Below are 27,761 nucleotides of genomic sequence, written 5' to 3' on the forward strand. Positions count from 1 at the left end.
GCATCTCCTGGTGTGGGAGGGAGCAAGGATCTGTCCCACCAGGGAGGACCGTGCTGCCCTGAAGCACAAAGCACAGGAGGTTGGGCTCACTTTGGCTGTTTATTTTTATGCCTATGGCACAGGGTGCCAGGTTGGGAAAACTGACCAAACAGCTCGGGTGTGGGTGGCAGGTTCTGCTCAAGGGACAGGTACGAGGTGCAGGAGGTGGGAGCTCCTGCCTTGCTCCCTGCAGCTGCACCCCCTCAGCCACCCCAGCCTCAGCAGGAGAAACAGAACCAGCATCTCCAGGGGAGTGTGTTTGGGAAATACCAGGTTTTATTAGACAGGCTGATGTTCAAGCTGACAGTTTCATCCCAATGCACACGATCGTGGTCATCTCCACTGGCCTGTGTCTCAGCTCCCTCCCTCCTGCAATGCTCTCAGGCAAGACACTCACCCCCCCCACCCCAGTGCCTTGGAGCTTCTCAGCACAAAGAGAAGTCTCCCTGCTTTCCCATTTCCACTCCCAGATTCCCAGAGCTCTCCTAGAAAAGCTCAGGAAGAGCTGGGCTGGGTACTGCAATCCTCTTGGGACTGACAGCCACTTGGATCCACGGGATAGAAAACTTGTCAGGGTCAGGGTGCATCCCAGGGAGCAGCAAGGAGCCCCATCTGCCATGGGCTGGGAAAGAGAGCCCTGACCTACAATATCCAGGGAGAAAAAGGGTTCTGGCTGTCACAGAGGAGACATATCCAGGACACAGGCACCAGGGCTTGTGGATGCTGAAAGGAAAGGGGGAGAGGAGGCAATGGATGCTGGAGGATACAGAGAAAGAAAATGAAAACCCAGAAGGGAGGAGGAGAATGATGGGAGAGGCCTGAGAGGAGAGCACGGTGTGTTCAGAGCCTGAAGGAGCATGGGGGCTGCTTTCTGGGATGGGGGGATCTTTCCCTGGGTACTCCAGAGCCCATGGGCTTTGTGGGGACAGGGCAGCAAAGAAAGAGACGGCGCGATGTGGCGCTTGCAAATGGAAATGTTTGGTGGCTTTTGCTTGCCGTGCCAGTGACACACGGTGACAGCAGGAGCAGTGACAATATTAGCCTGTTTCTGTCCGTGTTTCTCTTCCATGAGCTCTTCAGCAAACCACGGTGGAGCAGAGAGAGAGGCAAGGAGTGGGCGGGACAGAGCTGATGAGCAACAGGATCACGCACAAGGAAGAAGAAGGAACAGCAGGGGAGGGGGCAGGAACTCTGGGGCAGGTTTGAGACCTCGTGGTGCTGACTCAGGAGCACATCACTTCTCCCCGGGCTGCTCTGGGTGTCTCTGACACTCTGCTTGCCTTCCCTTGGACCTCTGGTCCCCTCTGCGCTGGGGGCAAAATCCCTCTGCACCAGCCATGCCCCTTCCCATGCTTGGACGTAGATTTGGGTCTCATCTTCATTAGTCCAAAGGTAGGGTCCTACCTTGAAGCAGAGGAAATGAGCATGGAAGTCCCTGGGGAAGCATCCCCACAAAGTCTCTTGGACTTGAGGGGACCTTTCCTTTGCAGCACCTTGCCTCAGTGCCAGGGGACGTGGAGCTCCCATGGACCTTCTCTGCCTGGGCTCATGTCCCATTGGGCACCCGGATACAAGAGGCACAGCCCTTCACACCCTTCCCATCACAACAGAGCCTTCCATTCCCAGCTTTCTCTTTCCCTCTTTCATTCCTTTTGCCTTTTTCTTGTCTCAGCTGGCACCTCCACCTCTTCTTGTTCCTGTCAAAGGTTAAGTCCATCTGCTCCAGAGGTTTCCTGGAGAGCAGTGCAAGCTGTGGTCAGTTGGCAGGAGGAAGGAGAAAGGACCTTCAGCAGGTCATTGGTGTGCTTGAAGGTGCTGGTCTCCATCCAACATCTACCTCTTCATCAGTTTGTGCTTGGCTCAGCAGCCAGACGTGCTGGCCATGAGGGCCAAGTGATGAGGCCACCCCTAATCCCCTGGCAGGTCTCAAGGTCAGCTGTCCATGGAGAACCTCACCCTGCTTGGGTGCTTCCAAAGCAACACTCCTCCTCCCAGACCCAACGCCACTGCGCAGAGATGAGCCAACCAATGGCTAAAATGGGAGAAATCTGGTGAACAAGCCACAGAAACCTGCCCGGGGTGTCCTGGGGAGAACACATCAGCAGATGGGCAAAAAAGGATGTAGCTGGTGAGCCCCCAGTCCTGCTGCCCTCCATGGAGTGCAGAACACCAGGGTCTGACTGAGAAAACAGCAACACAGACTTGAACGAGGTCAAACTGCCAAACCCTCAACCCTCAGAACGTTGTTGATCTGCAGACTTGACTCACCAGAGTGGGGGTTTGAGGTTAAGGACACGTGCAGGTGCAACGTGCCCTGTCTCTGTGCTGGCCCGGGGGGGAGGAAAACCTGCTCCCAGCTGCTGTGGGCCTGTTGGATTTGGGGTGCTGGCCCTCCTCCTCCAGCACAGAGCTGGCAGCTCCTTTCCAGCTCACTTCTTCCTCTGACACGGACTTGCAAATCCCATCATGGCTGGAGCTACAAAAGCCCCTGCAAAAGTTCCTTCTTAAGGTGAACACCCGGGTGAAGGCTGCAGAAGTTCAGCTCGGCTGTTAAGTGAAAGGAGATCTCACCGGGTGTCCTGTAAGTCCCGGAAAGAAAAACAAGATCAATATTTGCAGAGATTCGTAGGATGTTTGTGCCTGAAAACCACAGCTGGGGCCTGGCCTCTTTCCTTGCCCAGCGCTTTGCCCCGGGGGCTCCTGGTGATGCCCCAGGTCAGTGTGTCACCGCTCTCCCCTGTGCTCTCACGCAGTGCCCTCGTTCTCTCTCCCTGCTGGATTTGGGGACGCAGAGGTTGAAATTCCTGTTCATGCTCTCTTGGCACCAGTGGAAAAGCAGCTACAGTTCTAGCTCACCGTGCATTGCTCGTACTTACAGCTTAAACATTGCCTTCTACTCGAAAGAACAAAGATAAAATGTCAGGAATTCACAGTTTTTATTCTCTTTCTTATGCCCACCCATCTTCCCCTGCCATCCATGTCAACGACTCAAAGTCCTCATCGTACAGTGGCCTCTGCCAGTGCGGCACTCAAAGGGTTACCCAAGCACGGCTTCTTGGACAGATAAGACATAAGCTCATTCACCAGTAGGAACACGTGGACACATTCATTCCAAACACCTTTAGTGTTTCTTGTAGCGATTCTTTGGGGTTTCGCCACAGCCAGTGACGTCACAGGAGAGAACGTTGGGCTTCTTCCCCAGGCCAATGCTTCCCAAGAGATCGGGCAGCTCGCGGGTGATGGCCTTCTCGATCTTCTCCAGGTAACACCCTCCCATGTAGGAACACTGCTGAGACAGCAGCTTAAAACTGGTGATGGGGTTGATGCCAAAGAAGTCCTTGTAAGCCTCGCGGTTGGGGAGGTCAAATTTGCTGACATTGGTCTTTGCCAGAATGGACTTAAAGATAAAGAACTTGTCAGGATCTTCCACAATGTCCCTGAACACCAGTTCTCCATCGCTAAAGAAGGTCATTTTGTCCTTGTAGGTCTGCAGGTAGCGGTCGACCAGCAGGGCGTGGATGCGCACCCGGATGGCGTGCTGGCGGATGAAGGCGATCTTGTTTTCCATCCTGTTCTCGATCACCTGGTTGAGATCTTCCAGCAGCGAGATCTCTTCTTTGAGGAACAGGTCTTTGTGGGTATCCGGGTGGTACTCGTGGGGCCAGAAGGAGCTAACGTACACCCTGGGTGGCTCCGTGACGTTGATGAGAGGAGCCAGGCTCCAGAACAAGGCACCGTAGACCCTCATCAGCTCCTGGGTAGCCAGGCTGTCTGCTTTGTTCAGGATGATTCGGATCTGAGACTCGCGGCCCTTCAGCTGGCGAAACAGCATCTCCAGCTCCAAGCCCACGTCCAGCTTCGTGGGGTCAAAGACAACGAAGATCAGATCAGCTCTGTCGATGAACCACTGGCACACGTCGTTGAATGGGTAACCTTGGGGAAAGAGAGAAATCCAGCAGGAATGGCCAGAGCAGGATGAGTCCCACCACACCAAGGGTTAGATAAACCTTAAGCCTCCTGTATTCATGCCCCACCTGGCTTGGGCAGGGTGTGAGACACAGCAGACTTCCCATGCAGCCCAGAACCTGTTTCTCATGTGCTAAAAACACTTCAGAGATTCTTGGCATGAAAGCCCATCCCTGTGTGTCTGGGCCTGTGACTGCACGTCTCCCTCAGCCTCACCTCCAAACTTTCTTTCTCCCTGCTCCTGGCCACAAATTCCTGCTGCTTCCATGAGCAGATACTGGCCACATCAGTCCTTTCCCCAGTGGGTACTGCTGGTCTGTCCTGACAACCCAGGTGTTTCTCTGGGCCCTGCTGCAGCACCAGCCAGTGGCAAAGCCTGGCTCCAGGGGTGACAAACAGGACATCAAATGCTGAGGCAAGGCAGAGAACCAACAGCCCCAGAAGTCCCCAGGAAACACCTTGCAGAAACACCTGACTGCCACACCTCCAAAGAGCAGAAACAGCTGTTCCAGCTGGTGGCAGTCAGGTATGTTCCCCAGGTCCCAGCTGCTGCTGCCATAGCCATGGGCACACAAACATCACCATCCCTTTTGTAGCCTACAGCTCTGCCCTCTGCGCTTCAGCCACCTTTGTCCTCTCACAGGGTTCCAGCACCTTTCCTGGAGTCCCTTAGATGAACCCAGCAAACCCTACCTCGTTCTTGCTGCTTGCGGTTTTCGATGATGCCCGGCGTGTCCACGAAGGTCACTCGCTCCAGCAGTTTGTGGGGCACCTCAATCCCAATCAGCTTCTCCAAGAAGTTCTGCCCAAACTTCTCCAGGGGAGAGAAGGAGCGGGCACTGTCAGCAGCCATCACGATGCCCTCGATGGTCTTCAGCTTGGGGCCGTGCATGATGACAGTGAATTCGGAGGTGGTGGGTTCTGCCCCTGCCCGGCAACGAGAGGAGCAGCAGAGCTGTGAAATCCATGCTGGGCAGTGGACAGGACAGGGCTGGCCTGGGACTAGCCAGGAAGCTCAGGAGCATTGCCAAGGGATGGAAGGCAAGCAGCGGAGCCACGAAATTCTTGCCAAGCCCCTTGGGAAAATGCCAGCAGGGCTGTTTTCTGCAGGGACTGGTTGTTCTGGAGGTGGCCTGACTGCACAAGGTGCCCTGGAGAACCACCTCCTGGGAGCCCTCATTACTGTGGCACAGAGCTGGCCACAGACATCTGCCCTCAGCTGCGAGGTGACATCTGTGGGAGCAGGGAGGAGGGAAGGGGAATTATTTTTCTCCTGGGAAGGCAAATTAATTGGCTCCACGTGAGGAGGGAAAGGGAGAAGACAAAGGCAAGCTGCCCTTGCAACGTGACCCAGACTACCCTTCTCCCCAGGGAGGGTGGACAGGCCCTGGGCCACAGTGAGGAGCCTCTCCCTCCATGTAGCACCACAGCTGGGCAGCATGGACCAGATCACAACCTCCCTGCTGTAACAGGGAGGGGATCACGGGGCCACAGCCAGGAATTGCTGCCCACATGGATACAGAAGTGCCGGCAGCACCCCCAGGGCAGCAGGGAGGAGCGGCGAGCGCCCTACCTGTGTAGAGCTGGTAGGGAGTGTCATCCAGCCCGAGGAGGTAGTTTATCATGGAGGATTTGCCGACGCTCCACGGTCCCAGGAATAGCACCATTGGCTTGGAAGTGATCTCCCCATCTGCAGAGAGGGGAAATAACAAGAGGAAGTGAAGGAACAATAGCCCTCGCGCTGCCGGCTGTAACGAGCATCCCATCTGAGCGGCTTGGGGATGCTGCTGGGCAAGCAGCCACTCTTTTGGGGCCACCAGCCATTCACCAGCCAAGACACTGCCCAGCCATGGGCCCCAGTGCCTGCAGGAGCGGGACATCACCATGCTCTGTGGGAGACCCCACCTTGCTGCAGTGAGAGCCAACATCAGACCTTCTCTGAGGTTTGGCCTTTCGCAGCCTGCAGGAGGCCTTGCAGGTCTTTTAAATCTTGCCTCGGCTCTGGTTTAGCCAAGAATGAGTTTGGGGCCGGCTGCCCGGGGGGGTGTTGTTTGAAGGCAGCCACCACAAAGCACAGGACATGCAGAGGAGGTGGCCGTGCCGTGACCAGGTGGACGCCTCGTGCAAAGGGAGCTGGTGCTGTTTGAGGAGCAACGCTGCGGCGCGGGGCTGGGTAAGCGCGGTGCGAGCCTGGGGCTGCTGCCTGTGCATTCCCACCGTCCCCTGGCAGGGACCTGCCCCTGGATTGTGGCTCCCAGCCCTCTGGGAGAGCAGAGGGTCCCTGCCTACATGTGGGCTGGGTGAGAGGCTCCAGCCCGACATGGAGAGGACAGGTTGGGCAACAGCCCCGCTTTGTGCTTGGGGAAAGGTGAGGGGGATGAGCTACAGTCTCCACCCAGTGATCCTGAAGTCCTGGGGTTTGCTAACGGCTCAAAGAGGTCCTGTAAGGACCAACCCTGATGCCACACAACCTGTCTGGGATCTCAGAGGTACCTGGACACACACAGCCACTGCCCCAGGAGCAAAACCTGCTAGACTGGGTCTTGTGCAGTCAGCCTGTGCCCACACTGCTCAGTTCCCCCCCCCCCAGCCACTGGGAATCAGTTGGCCAAGCCAGAGGAGCCCCTGGCCCATGCCAGCCCCCAGGCCCTGCCAAGGACTGCCAGGAGCTGCCAGGAGCCTGCTAGTCAGCTCGAGCCCAAGTTAGGCCAGAAATGGAAGTAAAAACTGGATGAGTGTGTTCCCATTGGTGGGAACCTTCCCTGTCCCTGTTCACGTACCAGCACTGATGTAGCCCAGTGAACCCAGGCAGGAAACAGTGCCAGGAGAGCTGTGGTGGCAGATGGCAGAGAGCAGAGCAAGCTGCAGCCACCCTGACACAACTTCACCCCACCACAGCCCCCTGGGGGGGTGTCTGCTGCAGGCAGGGATGTGCCAGCATGTGCCTCAGCTGGAGCTCAGCCTTCCCCCACAGCCCAAGGCTGCCCTTGGCACCCCCTCTTCAGCCCCACTCCCAAGGCAGAGGCATTTACCCTGCAGTGGCTGAGAGACTCATTCAGGAATCAGCAGCTTTCCAACAAGCCAGGGATCCATCTCCAAGGCAAGGGAGACATAAAGCCTACATGGTGCTGAGCTCCCACTCCCAAGGGTGCTGAAGGGCACTGCACAGCTGCTCCACACCAAACCCACCCAACCATGGATGCAGCAGTTGGGCAGAGCATGCCAGCCTCTCCTGCCTGCATCTGCCCACAGCAGGGCCACCATGTCACCACTGGGGAAGGGAACATGCTGGGAACATCCCTCCACGGGGCACAGCTATCCAAGCAGCTCAACCCTCCTCCTCAAAACCAAGCAGCTACACCCGAACCAGAGGGCTCTGCCTGCTCACCACAGGTGGCCAACATCATCTTCTCACACGGGACAAAACCAAATGTTGAAACCTCAGACTTTCAATATTAATCATGCCTCCGTGCTGCCTGTCCCTGCTGCTCTGGTGGCTTGCCGGCTTTAATTGGGTTTCAGATGAAGATGATGATGATCCCCTGTGATCTCATGCCAGAGGTTTGAGGCAGGTCCCCACACGCTCCTTCACAACACGCTCCTGGCCAGGCGTAGGGTGTGAACACAGGAGCCCATGAGCCAGCTCTGCTTCACTTCCCCACCCGGCCCTGCTGTGCCAGGAAGGCAGGGATGCAGGCAGGGAGGCAGCCCCTCTGCCACCTCACCAACAGCTCATCAGGCCCGTCTCTGCCCCTTGCTTTGGGAACAGGGTGCTGGCATCCCACGGGCAGTGGCAGGCACAGGATCCTCGCAGCTCTCTGGGAAGCACAACAGCTCCGGGGATGTAAGAGAGGTTTTCCTTCCTGCTGCCCAGGGAGAGCAGAGAGCATCTCCCACCCAGGAGGGCTCTGGCCCGGCATCTGTCCCTGCTATGTCTGTTCAGCACCAATTTGGGTCACCTCGATGGTCCAGCCAGGGGAAAAGAGCGGGTCCTTGGGGCTGCAGGGCAGGGATGGCAGCAGCTCCAGCACAGCAGCTCTCTCCAGCCACCCTGTGGCTGCTCGTTCCCAGCCTGTCTCACTGCCAGCTCCAGCTGATCTCAGCTCAAACTCATCCTGGCTCAAACTCATCCCAGCTCAAGATCCATCCTGGCTCGAGTCAGGCACGTCCCAGTGGCATCCACAGAAATAGTCACACGTTGATGCACGATCAGGCCCTGCCTGTGAGCAGGGCTTCCCTAAACCTCACCCCCCTTCATCTGTGCTCCTGCTTACAACACAGCAGCTCAAACACAGCTTCTCTAAGCTGCTGGGCTTGCAGGGTAAAGAGTGTGCTGTGATCCTGCAGACAAGGCCAGAAAGGTCATGTCTACCTCCGCAGAGCCTGCATTTGTCTTGGGCTGCTCAGCTCTGGGAGTAACAGCAATTTGAATGCCCAAAAAAAGTATTTTTTTTTTCCTAGAGCAGTGGCTTTCTGGGAAGTTTTTCCAATGCTAGGCTGCCCTTGGGTGGGAGCTCTGATGGGATTAACCCTGGGACAGGTCTTCTCCTTCCTTTTCATCAAGCCCAGAAGAAGTACCCAGTCCAGCTCACCCCATATTGTGCAAGTCTGTCCTGAGGATGGCAGGCAAAGTGGAGGACATGGCAAAACCTCCCTCCTCTGCTTACTCACACTCAGCCACAGGCACAAAGGTCTTGCTCTGTCCTCAAACCACCTGGCAAGGCCAAACCACCCAGAGAGGCTCTCCCAGCATGGTCCACGCTGCCACCCCATGCCTGTAACCCTGCCTCATGGATTGGCAGCCATGGGAGGGCTGGCCAGCTTGCTTGTGGAAAGCCACAAGTATCCCCATGGCACGTGTGCCCACAGAGGGGGGACAAGCCACACGTGGCTGCAGCCAGCCTGCTCGGGCCCCCACGTGGTGCTCCCCACACACAGACACCCACACAGGCAGCACACGTGTGTGTGCCTGCAGCTCGAGATGCAGATAAAGCAGCTCTGGGAAAGCACTAGATATATCCACAGCTCTCTCCACCGCCAGCACGACAGGGAGCCAGGGACCCTCCAGGCACTGACAGGGCTCTGCTGCACCAGGGCCAGGCTGTGGAGCAGCCTGGTTTGGCAGGATCCAGCAACTGGGGCCGTGTGGTAGGACAGGAGGGGCAGAAGATGGGATTTCCCTGCCTGATACCACAGCAGGGACATTGTCCCCGTGGCTCAGCACCGGACCCAGGGGAGGGTTGGGTGTTGGCTGGTGTTTCTTGGCCTGTCTCCCACCTCCTGCTTCTCCCGAGGGGACCTGGCAGCACACCCTGATAGGATAGGCAGGGAGAGGAGCCAGCTCTGGCTGCTGAGGGGGCCAAGGCCACCCCTCTGGGGACAGCCTGTGTTACTGGGACAGCTGCTGCCGGCTCATCGGCTTAAACTGCAGCCACGGGGGGATCAAGTGTGGACACTGGGGAAAGTTTCTGCACGTAGGAGGGTGAAGGGTAGGAAGAGCTCCCCCGCAGGGTGGGCTATCTGCTGGGCTCCTCCAGCTCATGCTGTGGACAGATTGACCTGCAGGTCCACCACAAGCACCTTTGGACCATCGGTTGAGGAATATCAACCTCTTGAGTCTTTACCCAAGAGGGAACAACGTCAAAGCCAAGGGGGAGGGGGTGTGGGGATGCACAGAGCCAGGCCTGGGACAGACAAGAGCAGCAGCACGTGCTGAGCTCTGGCAGGGCTGGGGACACCAACTCCAGCAGCCGCCGTGGGATGCCAGTAGCTGGGGTCTGCTTGGTGCCTGGGAAGCACGGCCACGTTGGAGCAGGTGAGTAGGAAAGCTGGAGGCCAGCAAAGAGCTTAGGCAGTGCTGGCAGCTTACAGGCAGCAGGCAGGGATACCAACCTGTGGCAGAGGAGCCCAGGGTGCGTCCGGGGTAAGCTGTTAGCAGGGGACACGGGGAGAGAGAAAAGGTACCATGAGTCGAAGGAGGGACGCAGCTGCCTGGGGCTGGCCCAGGCCCAGGAGGGAGCTGAAGACTGAACCTGGCCTTCTCGTGGGCAGGAAAAAAGCCAGTGGTGGCCATTCCCAGCAGGAGAGAAGGAGTTACAGTCTGTCAGCAATGAGACCCACAGCTGCCAGGACAAGCAGGAACCCCAGTCTGCCCCACACCCTGGGGGGGGGTAAGTGGGGGAGCAGCCCCAGGGGAGCTGCTGTGACCCAGCCAGCACCCCAACCCTCCTGCCCTGCTCACTGCAGTTATTGCCTTCCCCAGCAATGCTCCCCGAGCAGAGGGAGCCCAACAAGCTGTGGTTAGGGCAGCAACCAACCCAAACAAGTGTCCCGACCACCCTGTTTGTGTGGTTACCCATGCCCAGCTCTGGGGTGGCTGGTGCTGGCAACTGGGAGGTCATTCCCTGTCCAGGCATGCTCATCAGCACAAATACAGTAATTAGGGTCACCAGCATGCACCACAAACTGGCATGACCTCACAGTACACTTCCCATCACCAGACTGGGAGAGTCCCTCACCCCTGAGCTAGGGACAGTCCCTAGATGGTGACCCCACTGTCATCAAGCACACAGGGGGACCCAGCCAGAGCGTGCACCCACCCACGTGGGATGGCAGAGCAGAGACAAGGGAGGAAGGGTGACAGGCAGGGAAAGGAGGTGGCACCTGCCAGGCTTCCACACGCTGTAAGCAGAGGGTGGGGGGGGTGAGTTTTCTGGGGTGCACCCCAACTATTCCAGGCCTTAGGTTGGTGGTGGCAGTCACAGCTCCCTTGGGACAGGTGACTGGTGCCTCTGCAAGCTGCTGGGAGCAGAGGGGCTCCTTGGATGACACTGGCTGCTGTGCGAGCAGAGCCGATGGGAAGGGAGACAAAATGGAGGGCTGCTGTGTCATGGAGGGGCAAAGGTGCCTGCAACAGCACCCCTCTGGATTGGCTTACACCTCCAAAGGTCACACAGATTCCATGACAGGCCTGCCCTGCTGCTCTCCCAGCTGTCCCGCTCCTCCCAGCCACCTGAGCCAGCAGCTCTGCACCCTCCAGCCTCCCCCTGCCACAGGGTGGGCACAGGGGAGAGCCTGGGGCATCTCCTGGCTGGCAGGGCCACCAGCAAGGCCAGGAACCTGCTCAGGGTCACCATGCAGAGGAAGAAGCTGAGAAGGCTCCTTCAGCCCTACCATATCCTCACCTGTTTTGTAAAGCCAAGGGGAGGGGGTGTCTCTGGGCCAGCTCTCTAACTCATTTGCAGATGTCTCTAATTACACAACTAACGAGGGATTGGGAGAAGCTGGATCTGGTGGTGGTGCTTTTCCTAGGAGCTGGGAGGGAGGAAGCCAGTAGGGGCCTCAGAAACACCTGTATCATCCCAAAAAGATAGCAGAGAGGTGGCTGCTTGAGTGTGGGATGTCCTGGGCACTGGGAATGGAAGCCAGGGACTGCATCCTCTGCCAGTGAACAGCAAAGGGAGAGCTGGAGGCTGGGAGCCCACCAGCTGCCCCTGTAACCCCAAATGTTCTCCTGCCCAGTGTCCCAGGTTGAGGTGGCAGGTGCCTGCACTGCCATCACCGCAGAGCAAGGCAGCTCAGGGATGAGACTGGGGTGTTCTTGACCTGTGAGCTCCAGGATGGAGCCAGCTGGGACAGGTCATGACTGTCCTGTCCTCTCTGCATGGTGACACTGCTGAAGAGCCTGTGGGGCTGCACACTGGGCTGCCACCCCTAAGGCTCCTGGTGCTCCTTTCCCAGCCACGTGGCAGTGCTGTGCTGGCTGCCTGAGGGAGGGAATGAGCCAGCACTCTGAGGGGGGTGACAGCAGCTGTGGGGTGACAGTCTCTAGGCCACCACTCCCATGCTGGCTGCAGCCTGGTGTGATGCTGTCACCCCCCCAGTGACCCAGCCACTTGGTGAGCAGGTTGTGGTCCCCAGGTGCTGGGAAGTAGCACAGAGTGAGGCACACCCAGGCAGCAACACGTACCTGGCTGTGGGAGGCAGCTGGGCACAGCACCTGCTTTAGGAGACCTACAGATGCCCCCTCCAGAACCCCTGAGTGGGGGGTAGAAGATGCCCAGGGTGCTCTGTGTCTTTGAGGGGGACAGGCAGGACTGTGCAGTCCTGTCCCATGGGTCACCTGTGTTCCCCACTGGTCCTAAGCTGGAGATGGGCTGGCTGGGTGTGGAGACATTCCAGCCTGCTTCCAAAATGTCTGACATGGATTTAGGAGTTGTATTTGGGGGGGCTGTAAAATGGGAGTTGTGCTCTAAGGTTGATGTGTCTTGGGGGGGGGTTGCCAAAATGAATACACCAACACCATGTGTGCTGGTGGAGCAGGGTCCAGCTGCAAAAGGAAGGTCTGTGGAGGGTGTATCTAGGTCCTGTCTCACCAGAAGAGAGGGCATGGCTGGAAATCTGGGGAGGGAGACAGAACGTAAGGGCAAGGAGGGACCCTGGCAGAAGGCTGATGTGGGCATGTAGCTCTTGGGCACAGGCAGCAAAGACTCCTGCCTGCCCAGCCAAGACACAGGGGGCATCTGACCCTGGCCTGGGACAGGGCTAGAGTAGGGCATCACAGGAACCTGCCTACCTGATCCAACATCTCTGCAATTGCCAAGGGCTGGAAACACTAACTCACAGGATGTGTGAAGGCTGCTGAGCTCGAGGGATAGATACCCTGCCCACATGGCTGTGTCCCACATTGAGCAGGAGGGATGCCAGGTCCTGCCACCCCCAGGAAGCTCTTCCCCAGCCTTGAGAGGTCCTAAGCTTCCTTGCCAAGCCTGTTTCACTGGGCCATGATCTCTTCTTGGCACAGGGACAGGGCATTGATGCTGAGCAGATGGAGGACCCAAAGCAGGCAGGGTTGAATGCTCAGTCTACACAGATGGACCTGACAGCAGATGGGCTAGGGCAGATGCAGGAATACCTGCCCCTGGGGGTCACTAGGGCATGTCCTCTAAGCCCAGCATGTTGGTGGCCTTCTCGGGAAGCCGCAAAGGAAGACAAACTATCCAAGCCTTTCCAGGATCTGCTCTCTGTGCTGTTACCTGCATCCCAATGACCTGGTGGTGCTGGAGACCTTGGGGCCCATGGCATTACCTGTGATCTCATGCTGCCTCAGCTCATTGTATCTGTAGGACTGCTCCAGGGGCTTGATGGAGGAGTGGTAGATCTTCCTCAGCCGCTGCAGTACTCCTGAGGGCCAGAAACATGTGGATGGGTGAAAGAAAAACCACACCACCCTGGCTGAGCCCCTCCTAGGGAAGCTGCTGGGCCTTCCCTGCAGATCGTGAAGGAGACTATCTGTAGATCAAGGGGCTCTCTTGTAACCTGGGCCAAACTGCTCCCAATCACACCTTTTTATGCCCCTCCCTGCTAAGAAGTATTTCCTGCTGGGCACTGTCCCCACCTGCTGCTGATCTTTCGTTAATGCTGCTTAGCACTCAACACCCATGATCCCAAAAGTCCTCCACCATGGTGCCAGGGCCCCATGGCACATCCCCTAAGCTGCCAACTAGAAGGAAAAAGGAGTGTTTTTTTTTTCCACGGGAGCTTTTACCATTTTCTTTCCAGTCCAGACTGCCTGTGGAGCCAGCAGAAGCAAGCCTTGTGATAGCAATGCCCAATAAAGAGTTGTAATAAAAATCCAAACCCTTTATTACAACTTGTCCCAGGTCTCTCTGGGCAGCAGTGGGACTGTCTTGAACTGAGACACCATCTGCATTTTCCAGCCTCTCTTAATTCTTGTACTGCTTGGGACTGTCTTTGAAGAACCTAAACTATGTTAACTCAAGCGCTGCAAAAGGACTGTGACTGAAGATGATAGAATCCCAGACTGGTTTGGGTTGGAAGGGACCTTCAAGATCATTCAGTTCCAACCCCCTGCATGGGCAGGGACACGTCCCACCAGCCCAGGCTGCTCCAAGCCCCATCCAACCTGCCCTTCAACACTGCCAGGGATGGGGCAGCCACAGCTTCCCTGGGCAACCTGGGCCAGGCTCTCACCACCCTCACAGCCAAGAATTCCCTCCTCATGTCCAACCTCAATCTCCCTCTGCCAGTTTTAATCCCTTCCCCCTTGTCCTCTCCCTCCCTGCCCTTGTCCCGAGTCCCTCCCCAGCTTTCCTGGAGCCCCTTCAGGTATCAGAAGGCTGTGGAAGACGTGGTGTTTCCTGGGCTTACAAGCAGTAAAGTTCAAACCAAACGGCTCTAGGGAAGGGAAGTCCCAGCCACGCTGTTGGTGCAGCAGAACGGTGAGGAGGCTGTCCTGCAGGGGTTGCCTGGGCTGAAGGAGCAGGACACCACGGCTCAGTGCCACCCCAGGCCCCCTCACCTGAGACGTCATCGGTGGGTTTCTCCTCGTTCAGCTTCAGGGTGTTCTCCAAGTGGGACCGGTCGCGCTTGGTGGGCTCGCTGGCATCTTCAACCTCTTCTGGAGGAAAAGGCAAGGAGAGGCGTTACCGCCGGAGCTGGGGACTCCGCACAGAAGCTCAGACACCCCGGTGGGAGGGCACGGGGGAGCACACACCCCGCAGAGCCCGTGCAGCCGCCGGGCAGCTCCCGCCGCGCTCGGCACGGCGCGGTTTCCCGTTGCACGGGCTCCCGGCGGCTGCCGGGGCAGAGTCACGGGCACCGCTCGGCTCCCAGGAGGAACCCGTGCCATGTCTCCCGAGCAGGGGGGCGAGCAAGGGCCGGCCGCTCGCTGGGAATGCGAAGGATGTGGCGGGAAGGGGCTGCGATGGGGGGAGATTGCGAGCACACGGCAGCTGCTGCCCCCCGACAGCTGCTGCCCCCCGACAGCTGCGGCTCCTCGGGGGCTCAGCCCCGGCCCGTCCGCTCCCCGAAGGTCACACACACACCAGGATGGGCGAGGCTGGGGCCGGCTCTTGAGAGACCCATCCTAGCCTTTGCCAGCCGGGTCGTTCTCTCCCACTTCTCCCACGTCTGCTCAGGCTGGGGGGGTCCTGGCTCGGGGTGGCCGTGGGGGACCCCACAGCTCCATGCCTGGCTCGGGGAAAGTAAGGCAGCTGGTGGCCTCACCCTGGAGGAGCACCCTCCAAGTGTATCAGGAGCTGGGTCAGGCTTTGGTGCAAGTCTGGGGACAGGTCTGGGGACAGGTCTGGGGACAGGTGTGGGCTGGCTGGGCTGGGGATGCCAGGGCCAAGCAGGCACTGCTGAGCCCCCGGGGCTGTGCTGGGTGTCTACCAACTGCAGGGCTGAGGAGGACCTTTTGACTCGCCAAGTAAAGCCACAGAGACCAAACTGAGTTTCCCTTTCGGCACAAATGGAAATTTTTCAAGCTGGGGTGTTAGAGATGAAAGCAGAAAAAGACTCAGCTGGGTTCAAAGATCACTGCCCGAGCCGTGGGCCAAAGTCCACAAGGGTTTCTAGGAAATCATGGGGGGAGGGGGGTGTCCCTTTTCCTTAGCTGACCTTTCACTGACCAGCGTTGGTGCTCCAGCAGCTCATGGGGCTGAATGAGCTCTTTGCAGCTTTCCTACAAGGCAAGAGCTGGTGGACAAGAGACCCACCAGCCCAGACACCATCCCAACCTTCCAGAGAGGGGCTCCGGAGGACTCTGAGGGTGGAGGATAAAGAGCCTTTAAGAGGTCTGAGGGTGGAGGATGAAGAGCCTTTAAGAGGTCTGCGGGTGCTGAAAGGGGCCTGGGCGTTCAAAATCTCATCCATGTCCACAGCCAAGAGGAGAAAACATGGGCTTAAAGTGCAGCGAGGGAAGCGTCGGCCACCTTTGGTATGGCTGCAAGGGGCTCCTGCCTGCGCCCCGGTGCCCGCAGCCGGCCCGGCCGTGCAGCAGTTAGGGGCAGGCACGGGAAGCACAAGCGTTAGGAGGGGGCCATGCACTAGGCAAGGTTTAATGTGCCAAGCTCAGCTCCACCGGGTTGATAGTAGGTCACTCTTGCTGCTACAGCACACCGACAAGACAAGACTCCAACCTATCTGGCTGTGCTGGAGCTCGGAGGCAGCTGGGTGGGTGCTGTGGCCAGGTGGGCTCTCTGTTGCCAGTGATGGATTGTCTGCAGGGGGGTCTTCTGCTGCCAGGGGGTTTTCCACCACCGCTGGTGGGTCTTCTGCTGCTGGCGGGTCTTGTGCTGTTGGTGGGTCTTCCACCACTACCTGCGGGTCTTCTGCTGTTGGGGGGTTTTCCACCACTGCTGGTGGGGGATCTTCCACCACTGCCGGGGGGTCTGCTGGTGCTGGAGGGTCTTCTGCCACTGCCGGGGGGTCTGCTGATGCTGGAGGATCTTCTGCCACTTCCAGGGGGTCTGCTGATGCTGGAGGGTCTTCTGCCACTGCCTGTGGGTCTTCTGCTGCTGCTGGGTTTTCTGCTGCTGCTGGCGGGTCTTCTGCTGTGTCCCCACAGGGTGGATGGTGGCAGTTGGCAAGGCCTTCCTTCTCGTCAGCAGCTCCTGGTTTGCCATGGCCCTTTTTGCTGGAACTGCCAGCTGTTCCCTTGTCACTCCCTTCAGCTCCATTCTCTGGCCCTGCTGGCCTGGCACCATCTTCCTCAGACTCTCCCTCCTCCTCGGACTCTCCCTTCTCCTCGGACTCTCCCTCCTCCTCGGACTCTCCCTCACCTCCCTCTTCCTCAGACTCCCCCTGCTCATCATCTTCCTCTGAGCTCTGCTCGCCCTCTTGCTCTCCCCCCTCAGGAACAGACACTGCTCTTGACTCCTCCATTTTCTCTTCCCTAGGCTGCCCTTGCTCCTCAGAGGCTCCTTTCTCTGCACCAGGCTCCTCATCCTTCCGCGCCCAGGAGCCATCGTGTGTGCCAGGCCCGCGGTCCCCTCCATGACGTGCTGCCTCAGGGGTGCCCGACATGGCATCCCGCCCTGGGCCCTCTGCCTCGCCGGGTCCCTCCCGGCCCTTTTCCGTGGTGGTTTCCTCCGGCTGGCCAGCCCCTGGCCCCAGGTCCCCTCTCAGGCCGCCCGCCGGCTCTTCCTCCCCCTCTCCATGTCCCTCAGCGGTGTCGGGCACGGAGGTGTTGGCCAGGCCACCATCTTGGTCCCCCTCAGGGCTGCGCTTGGCTGCCTTCTCCTCCAGCCTGGGCTCTGCGGCTGGCAAGGGGCTTTCGGCAGCATCGCTGACGCGGTCTGTGCCGGGGGCACGTGGCTCTAAACGATGAGAACAGCTCAGTCAGTCTTACCCGCGCCGGCACGCGGCCCCCAGGGCACCCACCGGCCCCCCGTCAGCGTGGCGGGGCCAAGAGGGGAGGGGGCTGTGCCTGGCACCAAGGAGGTTTAAACTCTTCCCTAAACCTTCTCTAGTTCCAGCTCAGTTTTCTCTCCCTGTCGCAAGAAGATGGGTGCAAAGAGGTGTTTGTGAGGGGGCAAAGCTGATGCTGGCAGGGGGTCCTATGGCTGCACCAGCCCTGGCTGCCCCGAGACCGTGGCTGCGACCTGCTGCAAAGCACTGCAGGGAGGCGGCAAAGCAGCCCTAAAAAACAGAGGGGAGGAATAACAAAAAGCGTAGCTCAAGGGGCTGCGGGCACTTGGCAGGTTAAAAGGGTCCTTCCCCAGCCCTGCCTGCCTTGGGAGCCCGTCACCATGGCGGGTGGGTGGGCGAGGAGGAGGAAGGGCTGAAGGGCAGGCGAGGGCGAGGGGCTTCCCTGGCTGTGGAGAGGCAGGGCCTGACGCCGGTGGCGGTGGGGCTGGGGAGCTATTTATTGTGAGCATCCCTTCACTAGGAAAGCATTTGCCGTGCCTCGCGGCTGGCGGGGACACAATGAGTTTGTTCTGTGGCATGGGAGAAGCCATCCGTATTTTCCATAGGCCTCCAGCTGCAATTCAACGTTAGTCAACGGGTGCCAAAAATAAAAGATCACCAGCTATACTGTCTCCGTTACAAACAGTTGCTGCTAGTCTAAATAATCCCCCGAAACGTCTAATGCCTGCATACTAGGGAAGCATTTCAGAGGAAAGTAATTCCTTTGTACTCCAGCTGGCAAGCAGATGCCAACCAGGAAAAAACGCCACCTCCACCCAGGCTGCAGGGAGGCAGGCAGGCAGGCCGGGCACGGGCAGGGCTGGGCATGGCTAGCTGGCACCCAGTCCTCTGCTCGGCCTCCATCCCTTTCCTCTGGCTCCCATGTCCGTGCTGGGGAGCCACATGTGTCCTGCAGAGCACCAGCACGGCCTCAGCAGAGCCGTGGCACTGGGACTCACTGGGTTGGACTACAGGGGACCATGGTGGCCGAGCACAGGAGGAGCTGGCCCAGGTTCAGTGCCAGCCCCAGGCCACTCGAGCCAGTTTGCTATGGCCAGGGATGCTGGGCAGGTGGCTGCATCTCCATCTGTGCTGGGGCTGCCAGTGCTGGGAGCTGGGAGCCAGGCAGCAGTGGCTGGCAGGGACAGGCTGCACCTCAGCCCGTCAGCCTTTCCAGGAGCTCTCGTGTGCAGCCTGGCACGCAGGAGCTGCTGCTGTCACCCTGTCCCCTTGCCCTGCCGAAACCGGATGCACAGGTCACCCTTGCTGTGCCCTTGCTGACCTCCTGGGTCCTTTGCTGGCACACAGGTGCCTCCAGGCGCCCAATTTGGCTCCCAGCTGAAGGGAGATGGGTCCCATGCAGCTCCCACCTGCCTCCTTCCCACCTGGAGCACACCAAGCCTTTGGGGTCACCTTCCTGTGGGACCCCTCAGCGTGCCCAGCCTGCCAGGAGACACTCGGAGGGGAAAGCATTATGTCTGACCTGTGTGGGCAGGGACCAGCATGTCTCTGCCTGGCTCTCATGGCCTTAAGACTAGGCTGGGTCTCCTGAGGGTCCCCTCGGCTGAGGGGGCCAGGGACAGTCTCGGCTTTGCCCCAAAACAGCCAGTGACCTGCAGGGCCAGGAGGGGAGCATGGCTCCTCAGGCAGGTGTTTGGGAAGGGTCAAGATGGGGCAGGGGGAGCAGGACCAGAACCAGGCAAAGAAGACCCTGCGTGTCCTGAGGGCTTTGTCTGGGGTCTGCGTGTTCTCTCTGAGCAAATGCAGGGGACAGAGGAGCCATCACCCACTGTGACCACGTACAACAGCAACCCCAGAGCCCACTGTGAGCCACCCCTCATGGGAGAAGGGAAATATTCCCCAGGCACTCCCACTGGGATGTTCCTGCCGGTGTCCTGGTGACGGGCTTTATTTCCTGTGACCTTCAAGGTCTTATACAAAGTCCCTCTCCCCTCTCCACCTCCTTCTCCCTCCTGTTTCCCCTACATGGTCTCCCAGTCCCTCAGGCAGGGGAATTGTGCTGATCTGCAGATGACCGGCCGATGAGCAGTGAAATGGGCCGAAGGTTACGGGCTTAACACCCTCCGCGCGTCCGCTGGAGGCTAAAAATACGTCCCAGCAACTGTACGGGGCGACGAGAAGGAGCAGCTCGGCGGGGTGTGGAGGGAGAAGCACCAGCCCCTCGCCCTGCTGCCAGCCAAGGGTGATGTCCATCCGCACCCAGGGCCCTTCCCGCGGGTCCCCGCGGGCCCCGGGAGGGAGCGGGGACAGCCCCGGTGTAAAGTGACACCGGGAGTCCCCTTGTTCACGCCCCGCCTGGTGCCAAGTGGCCGGGTGGCATCAGAGAGGAGCCCTTCTCCCACTCCCCTTGGGGACCCGACCTCCCGAAGGTCCCTGGCTTGGCACTGCTGCTGCCTGCCCTGAATCCCACCCCCACCCCCAGGGCTGGGGGTTGTCATCTGCCTGGGGACCCTTTCCCCCGCTGTGACAGCACCACGGGGCACAACCATGGGCTGGACTTGATGATCTTAAAGGTCTTCTCCAGCCTTGGTGATTCTGTGAGCTGTGAGGATGGAGAGCCCATGGCAGGGCCCCGCGTGCCACGGGATGCCGGGGCTGGTTGGCACCTGGAGAAAGCCCGTCTGGGAAAGATGGGGATAGAACCTGGGGGCTGTGTCACCCTGCCGTGCTGTCCCCCCCATCCCCGCATGGGCTGACACAAGCAGGCCCCAAGGAGCTCCTGCTCAGGGGATGGTGAGGAGGGACAGATGGGCACAGGTGGCCCTGGGAGGGACATTCTCCCTCTCCAGCAGAAATAGGAGCCCCAGGCGTGGGGCCACGGTGCCACAGGGACAGCTTTTCACTCGCCCCCAGTCCCTGCCCAGATCCCAGCCCCTGCAGCACCCAGGGGAGTTACCCACCACCTCCCGAGAGTCCTGGTACCCCCTGTCATCCTGGGGGGGCTCTGGGGGGAAACTTGCATCCCAAACCTTTCAGTCCCTTCCTTTTCAGGGAAAGGCAAGGCTGGGCAAAGCGCTCAGTTGTGATGAAGCCCTGGGGGGCTGCCAGGGAGGGGGGTTTCCGTGCTCCTGGTGGCTGCCAGCCAGCAGCCTGGCTGCTGGAAAAAGTAAGTCGAGGTAGATTAACCCCATGAGCCTCAACCAGTAACCCTTCCTGGGCAGGGGAGCCCAAAGTGGGCCCAGGCCTGGGTACCCCAGCCTTGCAGCCCACCCCTGGAGTGGCAGAGGATGGCATCTTCTCCCTGCTCTTCCTGTGCCTCAGTTTCCCACTCTGTGCCCTCCTGACAGAGTCCAGCACGAGTGCTGAGCCCCATAGAGGAAGCTCCCAGTGTTTTATTGCCCCTCAGCAACTCCACTGGCCAACCCAGCAGCAGTTTGGAGCCACCCAGGCCAAAACCTTCACCAACTGGGAGAGCTAAGTGACCCAAAGTGGCTTAAGAAGCCCAGAAGACAGAGGCAGGAGGGTGGCCAAGGATGGGGTTGTCTCTCCAAACCCTTGTGCACCCCAAAACCCAGAAGGCTCAACCACAGCATCCCATCCCAGAGGCCTCAGGATCCCAAGGGAAAAAGCAACTCTTTTCCAGGTGTTTGAATGCAGAGCCCAGCAGGGGTGTAGGAACCAGCTTTGTCAGACTAACTTGGCCTCATGAGTGGAAGAGATTTGAAGTTTAGTTAAAAAAAAAACCAAACGACAATACAAATTGATTTGATTTCTGTGAAGAGTCAGCTGGAACTGCATCTTTTGATTAAGAAAGGGTAAAGAAACCTCACCAGGGTGCACCAAGGAGATTAAAACCAGACTTGGAGCTTTCTAAATACAGAGATGAAAAACGGGGAATCACTTCTGCAGGGTGTGGGGTTTTTTTCCTGTCTCCCCACAGGGTGTCCACCCAAAAGACTTGGAAGAAAACCTGAGCTCCTGACTTGAAGAAGGCATGAAGATCAGGGTGGTGGAAGCTAAAGCAGCTAGACAGTCTGGTCAGGGGACATCTGGGTCTGTGAGTGAGCAGATGGTGAGGAAACTGTGTGTATTTCAGCACAGGGAAGTGTCACACTGTAGGTGGAGGAACATCTCCCTGTGGTGTCCCTCATGGGGTCTGCAGCCTGGGGGGGGGATGCTGAAGGACCTGAGGGAAGTGCTGAGCCATTGGCTGGAGCTGGAGGAGCCTCCTCCTCGAGAGGAGGGACTCCTGCATGGTCACACTGCTGCTGTCCCTGGGCCTTAAGTGATGGGTGTCACCAACCCACCTCAGGGCTTCACTAACCCACCCCAGGGCTTCACCAACCACCCCAGGGCTTCACCAACCCACCTCAGGGCTTCAGTAACCCACCTCAGGGCTTTACCAACCTACCTCAGGGCCTCACTAATCCACCTCAGGGCCTCACTAACCCACCTCAGGGCTTTACCAACCCACCTCAGGACTTCACTAACCCACCTCAGGGCTTCATTAACCCTAGGGCATCCCTGGTGGCCCCAGGGGACATCCTCCACGCACTCAACTGGAGTCTTCACTAGTAAAGACTCCCCATCCCTCTTCCTTAGTCATCCCAAGGATTCCTGGCCACCTGGGCAGGGCAGGGAGAACCCTTGGACTTGTCAACCTGGATTTTAATTCCTTGTGACCCATTGTCTCACAAGATCCTAGAATCCATGGGAAGGCCCAGGGCAGAGACGCTGCCTGGCCACGCCAAGCAGGGATGCCCATCTCTGGGGGTCTCATGGGGGGGCTTGGAGCTGCATGGCCACAGCCCTGTGCCAGGGCTGTGGCCATGCAGCTCCAAGCCTGTTCCACGAGGATGGAGGTGGCCAGGGAGTGGCACTGGGGTCACGCTGCCACTGCCAACTGCCACTGCTCCCTGGCCGGAGACTCCCCGGCCCCTCCATCAGCCCCCCTGGCACACGAGTTCCCCGGCTTCCTCGGGCTATCACTTACAAGGGAAATGTCCCCACGGGATGAAAATAGCCCTGAGGACCCTGCCAAGGCACCGGCACCCGCTGCTGTTCCTGCAGCTCCCAGGGAACGGGTCGTTTTCTGAGCTGTTCGCTCACCCTCCGACCCGCGCTGGGGTTTGGGCATCCCCGGGGAGCTGGGACCTGCCTGGGGCTGGCAGGTTGGTGAGTGGGGACACAGCAGGGACATGGGGATGCAGTGAGGGCACACAGGTCTCACAGCCTCGTGCTGTCCCACAGGGACTTTCTGGTGCCACCAGGGCTGTGTCCAGGAGTGTCCTGCCTGGCTGGCTGTCACCTACACACAGGGCCAGGGATGGCTGATGGGAGAGGGTGTCACAGGGCAGCCAATCTGCCTGACATAGAATCACAGGCTGGACTGGGTGGGAAGGGACCTTAAAGATCATCTAGTTCCACCCCCTGCCTGGGCAGGGACACCTCCCACCAGCCCAGGTTGCTCCAAGCCCCATCCAACCTGCCCTTCAACACTGCCAGGGATGGGGCAGCCACAGCTTCCCTGGGCAACATGGGCCAGGCTCTCACCACCCTCATACTAAAGAATTTCCTGCTCATGTCCAACCTCAATCTCCCCTCTTCCAGTTTAAAACCACCCGCCCTCCTCCTATCACCTGAATAAACATCTGCCTTGCTTTGCTTGGCCAACATTTTGAGAGGGTTGAAGCACCCACAGGGGCCAGTTTTCCCTCCAGGTAAGGTACCAGGGATGTGACAAGGATGTAGGTGACCAAGATCTTGCCTCACTGTGGCCGTGGCACCCAGTTCCACAGTGGTGGCTGTGGTTGTGCCAACTGGGGAGGGAGTTGGAACTCTGAGGGAAGCTTGTTATATCTTGGCGGGGGGGGAAGCATTTGACTGGGATGGTCAAGGTGGGGAGTGCAGAACTGGCAGAGCTGGAGCTCACCCTGGGCCCCAAGCCCACCTGAGGTGACACAACCCAAGTGGTGGAACCCATCCCAATTCTATCCTGGAGCCCACCCTGAGGTGACATGTCCTGGATGATGGGAACCATCCCAAGATGCCATGAGGACATGGTGATGGAGCCCATTCCAAGGTGACACCTCCCAGGCTGAGGCAGGATGCGGAGTCCCCAGGGTGTGACCCACACTCACTGTCACCAGGAGGTGGTGTGCCAACCCTGTGGTGCCCTCTGCACTGGCTGCAGGAGGATGCCAGCGTGCCAGGGCTTTCCTCAGCTCCTCGCCCACCTTGGAGGCAGTGACAGCCTGGTGCAGCCCTCCCACTCGAATTCATGATGACTTGGGGGGGGCAGGGGAAGGGGGTAAAGGTCTCCACAGGGCAAAGATGCTCAGCACCACAGCTGGGCACTGCCCCACCAGCATCCCCATGGCCCAGGCCTGGTGACCACGAGGACTTGCCACGGCCACCCAGCCTGGAAGGTGACACCCAGTCAAGGTGTCAGTGCAGGGAGAAGGAGACCTTCCTCTGGGCAGGAGCAGGGATGGAGGAGCAGGAGAGCCCCCCCGAGCCATCCCCCAGCCCAGGGGTGGGTGCTGGGCCCTGCTGGGGCTCCTGGCCACACTGGGGAGCTCTGCCAGCCCTGGCCACGTGGGGCTGTTTTGGCTGGGGCTGTGCAAGGACAGGCACAGGACCCTTCCCACCCCTGTCCTCCAAGAGCAGTGACAGTGTCCCAGCAGCCCCCCTGTGTCACCAGACCCTGGCAGTGTGTCCCAGTGCTGCGGGGCATGGCAGAGGGGGCAGTGCCTCAGCTGGGACTCTGCTCCCTCACAGCCAGCCACGGGGAACCCTGGGGACCTGGTTGTTACCCCCAGCTGGGGACATCACCACTGGAGGGGGATCCAGCTCTGCACAGCCCTGTGTCCCCTCATCCTCCTTCCCTAGAGGGACACCACAGCCAGAAACCAGGCTGGGCTCAAGCAAACTCCAGCTGCATCTGCTCTGCCACGCTGGGTGGTGCCCCTCCACGTCCACGCTGGGCTGTCTCCCACAGCAGCTTTACCCCACAGAGCCCCAGTTGTTCCCAGATGGAGGTCAGGATGGCTACCCTGGCTTAACCTCACACACTGGAGGAGCCACCCCAAACCCTGCCCTTGTGCCCAGGTCTGCACCCCTCCATGATGCATTGGTGAAGCCTCCAGTTCCCCACTAGGCTCCCCTCACCTTCTCCTTGCCAAAACAGGGTTAAATGGAAAACCGAGGCCCAAAAATGGGAAGACAATTCCCCCCCTAGCCATGTCCTGAACCCCAAAAGACCCAGGTCCAAGAGTTGAGCTCAGTGCCACAGGAAAAGCAGAACTCATCTTGCAAACCCCACTGGTCCTGGTGGAACAGAGCCACGGGCAGGAGATGTGCCACTGCCAGTGTCTTCAGCCCAAACCTACAGGACCAGGGTGAAAAACCAGACCCCCAATAAGCAGGAGATGCCAAGAGCGGGGACTCGAGGGGCTCCAGCCACCTCCAGGGCTGCAGACCCCAATACACCTCCGAGCTCCAGAGCCTCCACCAAGCCTTGGGGGGTGCCAGCACTGGGCTGAGCTGGGCGCCAGTGACACGGCGCCCCATGGCATCACCCAGGCATCACCCCTTCCTGGGGCAGCTGCCACCTTCTTGGCTGTGCCAGCCCCAGCACCAACCCAGAGCTGGGCTAGTGACCACCCCCCCCACAGCGACAAGCCCTCAACATCCCACCGGGCCACCAGCCCAGCCCAAGGTGCCACCAGCCCCTCTCACAGAGCACCCATCCGTTCCTCCCATCCCCAGACCCAACCCACCCCCCCCACCGAGGTCACCCCACCACCGGTGGGGTGTCTCACTGGCCCCGAACCCTTTTTATGCCCAAGAATGGGCCAGGATGCCCTTAAAAGGCCAAAAACCTCGGCGGGGCCGGGGGTGCCGGGTGCTGGAAGGCGGCAGCTGCGGGTGCCCGTGCGCGGGGCCGCGGCGGAGCAGGGCGGGGGGGCCGGGGCGGCTGCAGGGAGCACAGTGTCCCCTTACACGGCTGTTTCCATACTTAGCCACCCCCCCACACACACACACACACCCTCCCGGCAGGAGTCCGGCCAGGCAGAGAACCAGCCCAAATTAACTCAAGGGCAAGCAAGGGTACCGGCCGTGCCACCCCAGCCGCGCGGCCCCGACGGCTGGGAACGGGAGCGCTCAGCGAGGAGGGACCAGCGCAGGGAATGGGGGGTTGTTGTTTGTGGAAGGGGGTCGCCCCGACGGCTGTCTTGGTTGGTAGGTCCTTGGGAGGGGGACCCCCCCCCCCCCATCCTGCTCCAACAATAGGGTGCCCCAGCGGGCTGGCAACCCCCCCCCCCCCGAGTCCCCACAGCCCCAAAACAAGCCACTTCAGCACCCGTGGGTGATACTGGCCCTGGGTGTTTTGGCAACAGCACAGCCCCTGTGCCCACCCTGCCTGCGGAGGAGGGGACCCCCAGCCCGTGCCCACCTTCCAGCTCCTCCTGAGCATAGCCCCCACCATGTTTCCCTGCACGTTTTGGGGTGACTGCAGCCCTGGACGAGTGACATACCCCTGCCACCTTGTCCTGCTCCTGCACCCAACTCTGGGCTAACCAGCCACCCCAGAGCCCCACAGGCACCCACAGCCCTGAGGGCACCTGCAGCCCCAACAAGCACCTACAGCTTCACAGGCAACTGCAGCCCCGTAGGCACCCACAAGCCCCCTTGGGGATCCACAGCACCATAGAGGACCCACAGCCCCACGGGAACCCAAAGCCCTGTGGGAGCTCACTGCCCTATGGGGACCCACAGCCCCACGGGGACCCTGCAGCTCTGTGAGTACCCATAGCCCCATAGACATGCCACAGCCCCATGGGGACCCCACAGCCTCATGGCGACTCACAGGCACCTACAGCCCCATGCACACCCACAGCCCCGTGGGGACCCACAGGCACGCAGAGCCCCATAGGGCACCCACAGCCCTCAGGGGACCCACAGCCCCATGGGGACCCAGCAGCCCCGTGGGGACCCCACAGCCCCATGGGGACCCACAGCCTCACAGGCACCCACAGCCCCATGGGGACCCCACAGCTCCATGGAGACCCCCACAGGGCCCCCCCAGCCCCACGGGGACCCCAGGCCAGGCAGGCAGCTGTACCTGCGGTGCCGAGGAGCAGGAGGGAGGCCACGCAGCAGCAGAGCAGGTTGAGGCCCTTCATGGTGGCTGCCAGGAGCTCCCTGCCTCTCGCTGCCTCTATTTATACGGCAGGCACGGGGCAGGGCAGGCAGGGCAGCTGCCGGCACGGGAGGGACAGATGCTGCCACCAGCACTTGTGCACTCCCAGGGGCCCTAGGGACAGGGAGGCACAGCCGGCAGAGCTGGGAAAGGCTGGTGTCAGGGAGGTGATGGCACAGGACACATCCTGGCCAACGGGGTCCCTGGGGGTGGGCACTGCCCCTGTGGGGGTCACTGTCCCCTTCTCGGCATCCTGCTGGTGGAGGGGGATGGGTCTCCTGGCTGCAAGCTCCTGCAGCCCCTTTTTGGCTGGAGCAGGAAAGCACGTCACAGAGTGACTGTGTCCCCCCAGCCATCCCCAAAGGAGGTGTCCCCGGGCACCTCATTCTGGGCTGATTTGGGGACCCCTTGAGTCACCACCTCCAGGCGATGCCACACAGCCTGTAGGCAAAGGGACATGTCTCCTCCACCCTGGGAGTGTCCCCATTGTCACCAGCACTGCACCAGCAGCACAGCACAGGGGATGGCAGTGGCTGGAAGTGCAGGGTCACTAGCTCCTGTCACCCTCACCTGCAGGGGACAGCCACCCAGTGCTGTCCCCAAAGCCTGGCTGTGGCAGAGGGGCCTCCATCCCCAGAGATGCCACTTTTTGAGGAGGCTGTGACCCAATTTTTTTCTTGGGGAAGGAAGCAGGAGGAAAACAACAGCGCCTCCCAAGCCTGGCTCCCCCCCCCACCAAGTGTGGGAGCAGGGAGGACACCCAGAGCCATGGAGGTTGTTGAGAGGTGGGTGCTCCATGGAAAAAGATGGGTGCCCCTCCACAAAAAGCCATGGAGCGATGTGTGCCCCCACCCCAGCAGAGCCAGCAGCCCCACAGAGAGCCTTGCAGAGAGATGGGTGCCCCCCCCAGGTCATGAGGACACCATCCTGGAGCACTGCGGGGTAGGAGGCACACAAAGCCTGGCCCAAGCTCCTGGCCCCTTCCTCAAGCTGAACAGCTTCACTGAAACTAGTCCCAGGCCTTCTCCCTCCATCACTGGGATGAGCTGAGACCTGATGTGCTCATAACATGTGTGGGCAGGGCTAAGCCTTTAAATATAGCCCAGCTGCTCAGCAGAAATCCTTGCCTTCTGCCTGCAATTCCCAGTGCAGGCAGCACTCCCTTGCTCCCTGCCTGCAGTTCCCAGTTCAGGCAGCACTCCCTTGCTCCCTGCCTGCAGTTCCCAGTTCAGGCAGCACTCCCTTGCTCCCTGCCTGCAGTTCCCAGTGCAGGCAGCACTCCCATGCCCTCCCACCAAGCCCCAAGTCCCTCGAGAGGGACCAGGGTCCCCCACAAACATGAACACCGGGGACAGAGCTTCTAAAAAACCAAGTACAA

General features: G+C 59.7%; 1 protein-coding gene and 1 long non-coding RNA gene across 5 annotated transcripts; one reads left to right on the top strand and one right to left on the bottom strand.

Moving 5' to 3' along the window:
• Positions 1-293: 293 nt before the first annotated feature.
• SRL (sarcalumenin) lies at positions 294-26,424 on the bottom strand. Of its 4 annotated transcripts, XM_051631947.1 has the most exons (9): positions 26,306-26,380; positions 16,346-17,126; positions 15,948-16,225; positions 14,327-14,425; positions 13,093-13,188; positions 9,898-9,933; positions 5,579-5,695; positions 4,699-4,932; positions 294-3,972 (listed from the first exon to the last, which is right to left on the bottom strand). In XM_051631947.1, exons 1-9 carry the CDS (start codon positions 26,364-26,366, stop codon positions 3,161-3,163), a joined length of 2,514 nt encoding a protein of 837 aa, XP_051487907.1. In that variant the 5' UTR covers positions 26,367-26,380; the 3' UTR covers positions 294-3,160. The 4 variants fall into 4 exon arrangements, with proteins under 4 accessions (XP_051487907.1, XP_051487904.1, XP_051487905.1 ...); XM_051631944.1 differs by lacking the exons at positions 15,948-16,225; positions 16,346-17,126 and having other exon boundaries at positions 26,306-26,379; XM_051631945.1 differs by lacking the exons at positions 15,948-16,225; positions 16,346-17,126 and having other exon boundaries at positions 14,327-14,422; positions 26,306-26,366.
• On the top strand, positions 15,172-17,862 carry LOC127390410 (uncharacterized). The gene is made up of 2 exons (XR_007890860.1): positions 15,172-15,635; positions 16,707-17,862. It is a non-coding gene; the product is annotated as an uncharacterized LOC127390410 (long non-coding RNA).
• Positions 26,425-27,761: the final 1,337 nt, after the last annotated feature.

The sequence above is a fragment of the Apus apus genome, chromosome 14 (genome assembly GCF_020740795.1).
Source record: "Apus apus isolate bApuApu2 chromosome 14, bApuApu2.pri.cur, whole genome shotgun sequence".
NCBI classification, from domain to species: Eukaryota; Metazoa; Chordata; class Aves; order Apodiformes; family Apodidae; genus Apus; species Apus apus.

Excerpts from the sequence above, each read along its gene's own strand:
- SRL (XM_051631947.1), bottom strand. The coding sequence starts at position 26,366 with ATGAAGGGCCTCAACCTGCTCTGCTGCTGCGTGGCCTCCCTCCTGCTC. Across the intron at positions 16,226-16,345 it reads ACAGCAGAAGACCCGCCAGC|GGCAGAAGACCCTCCAGCAC; the intron begins AGCAGCAGAAAA and ends CCCCCCGGCAGT. Across the intron at positions 4,933-5,578 it reads TCCCTACCAGCTCTACACAG|GGGCAGAACCCACCACCTCC; the intron begins GTAGGGCGCTCG and ends GTTGCCGGGCAG.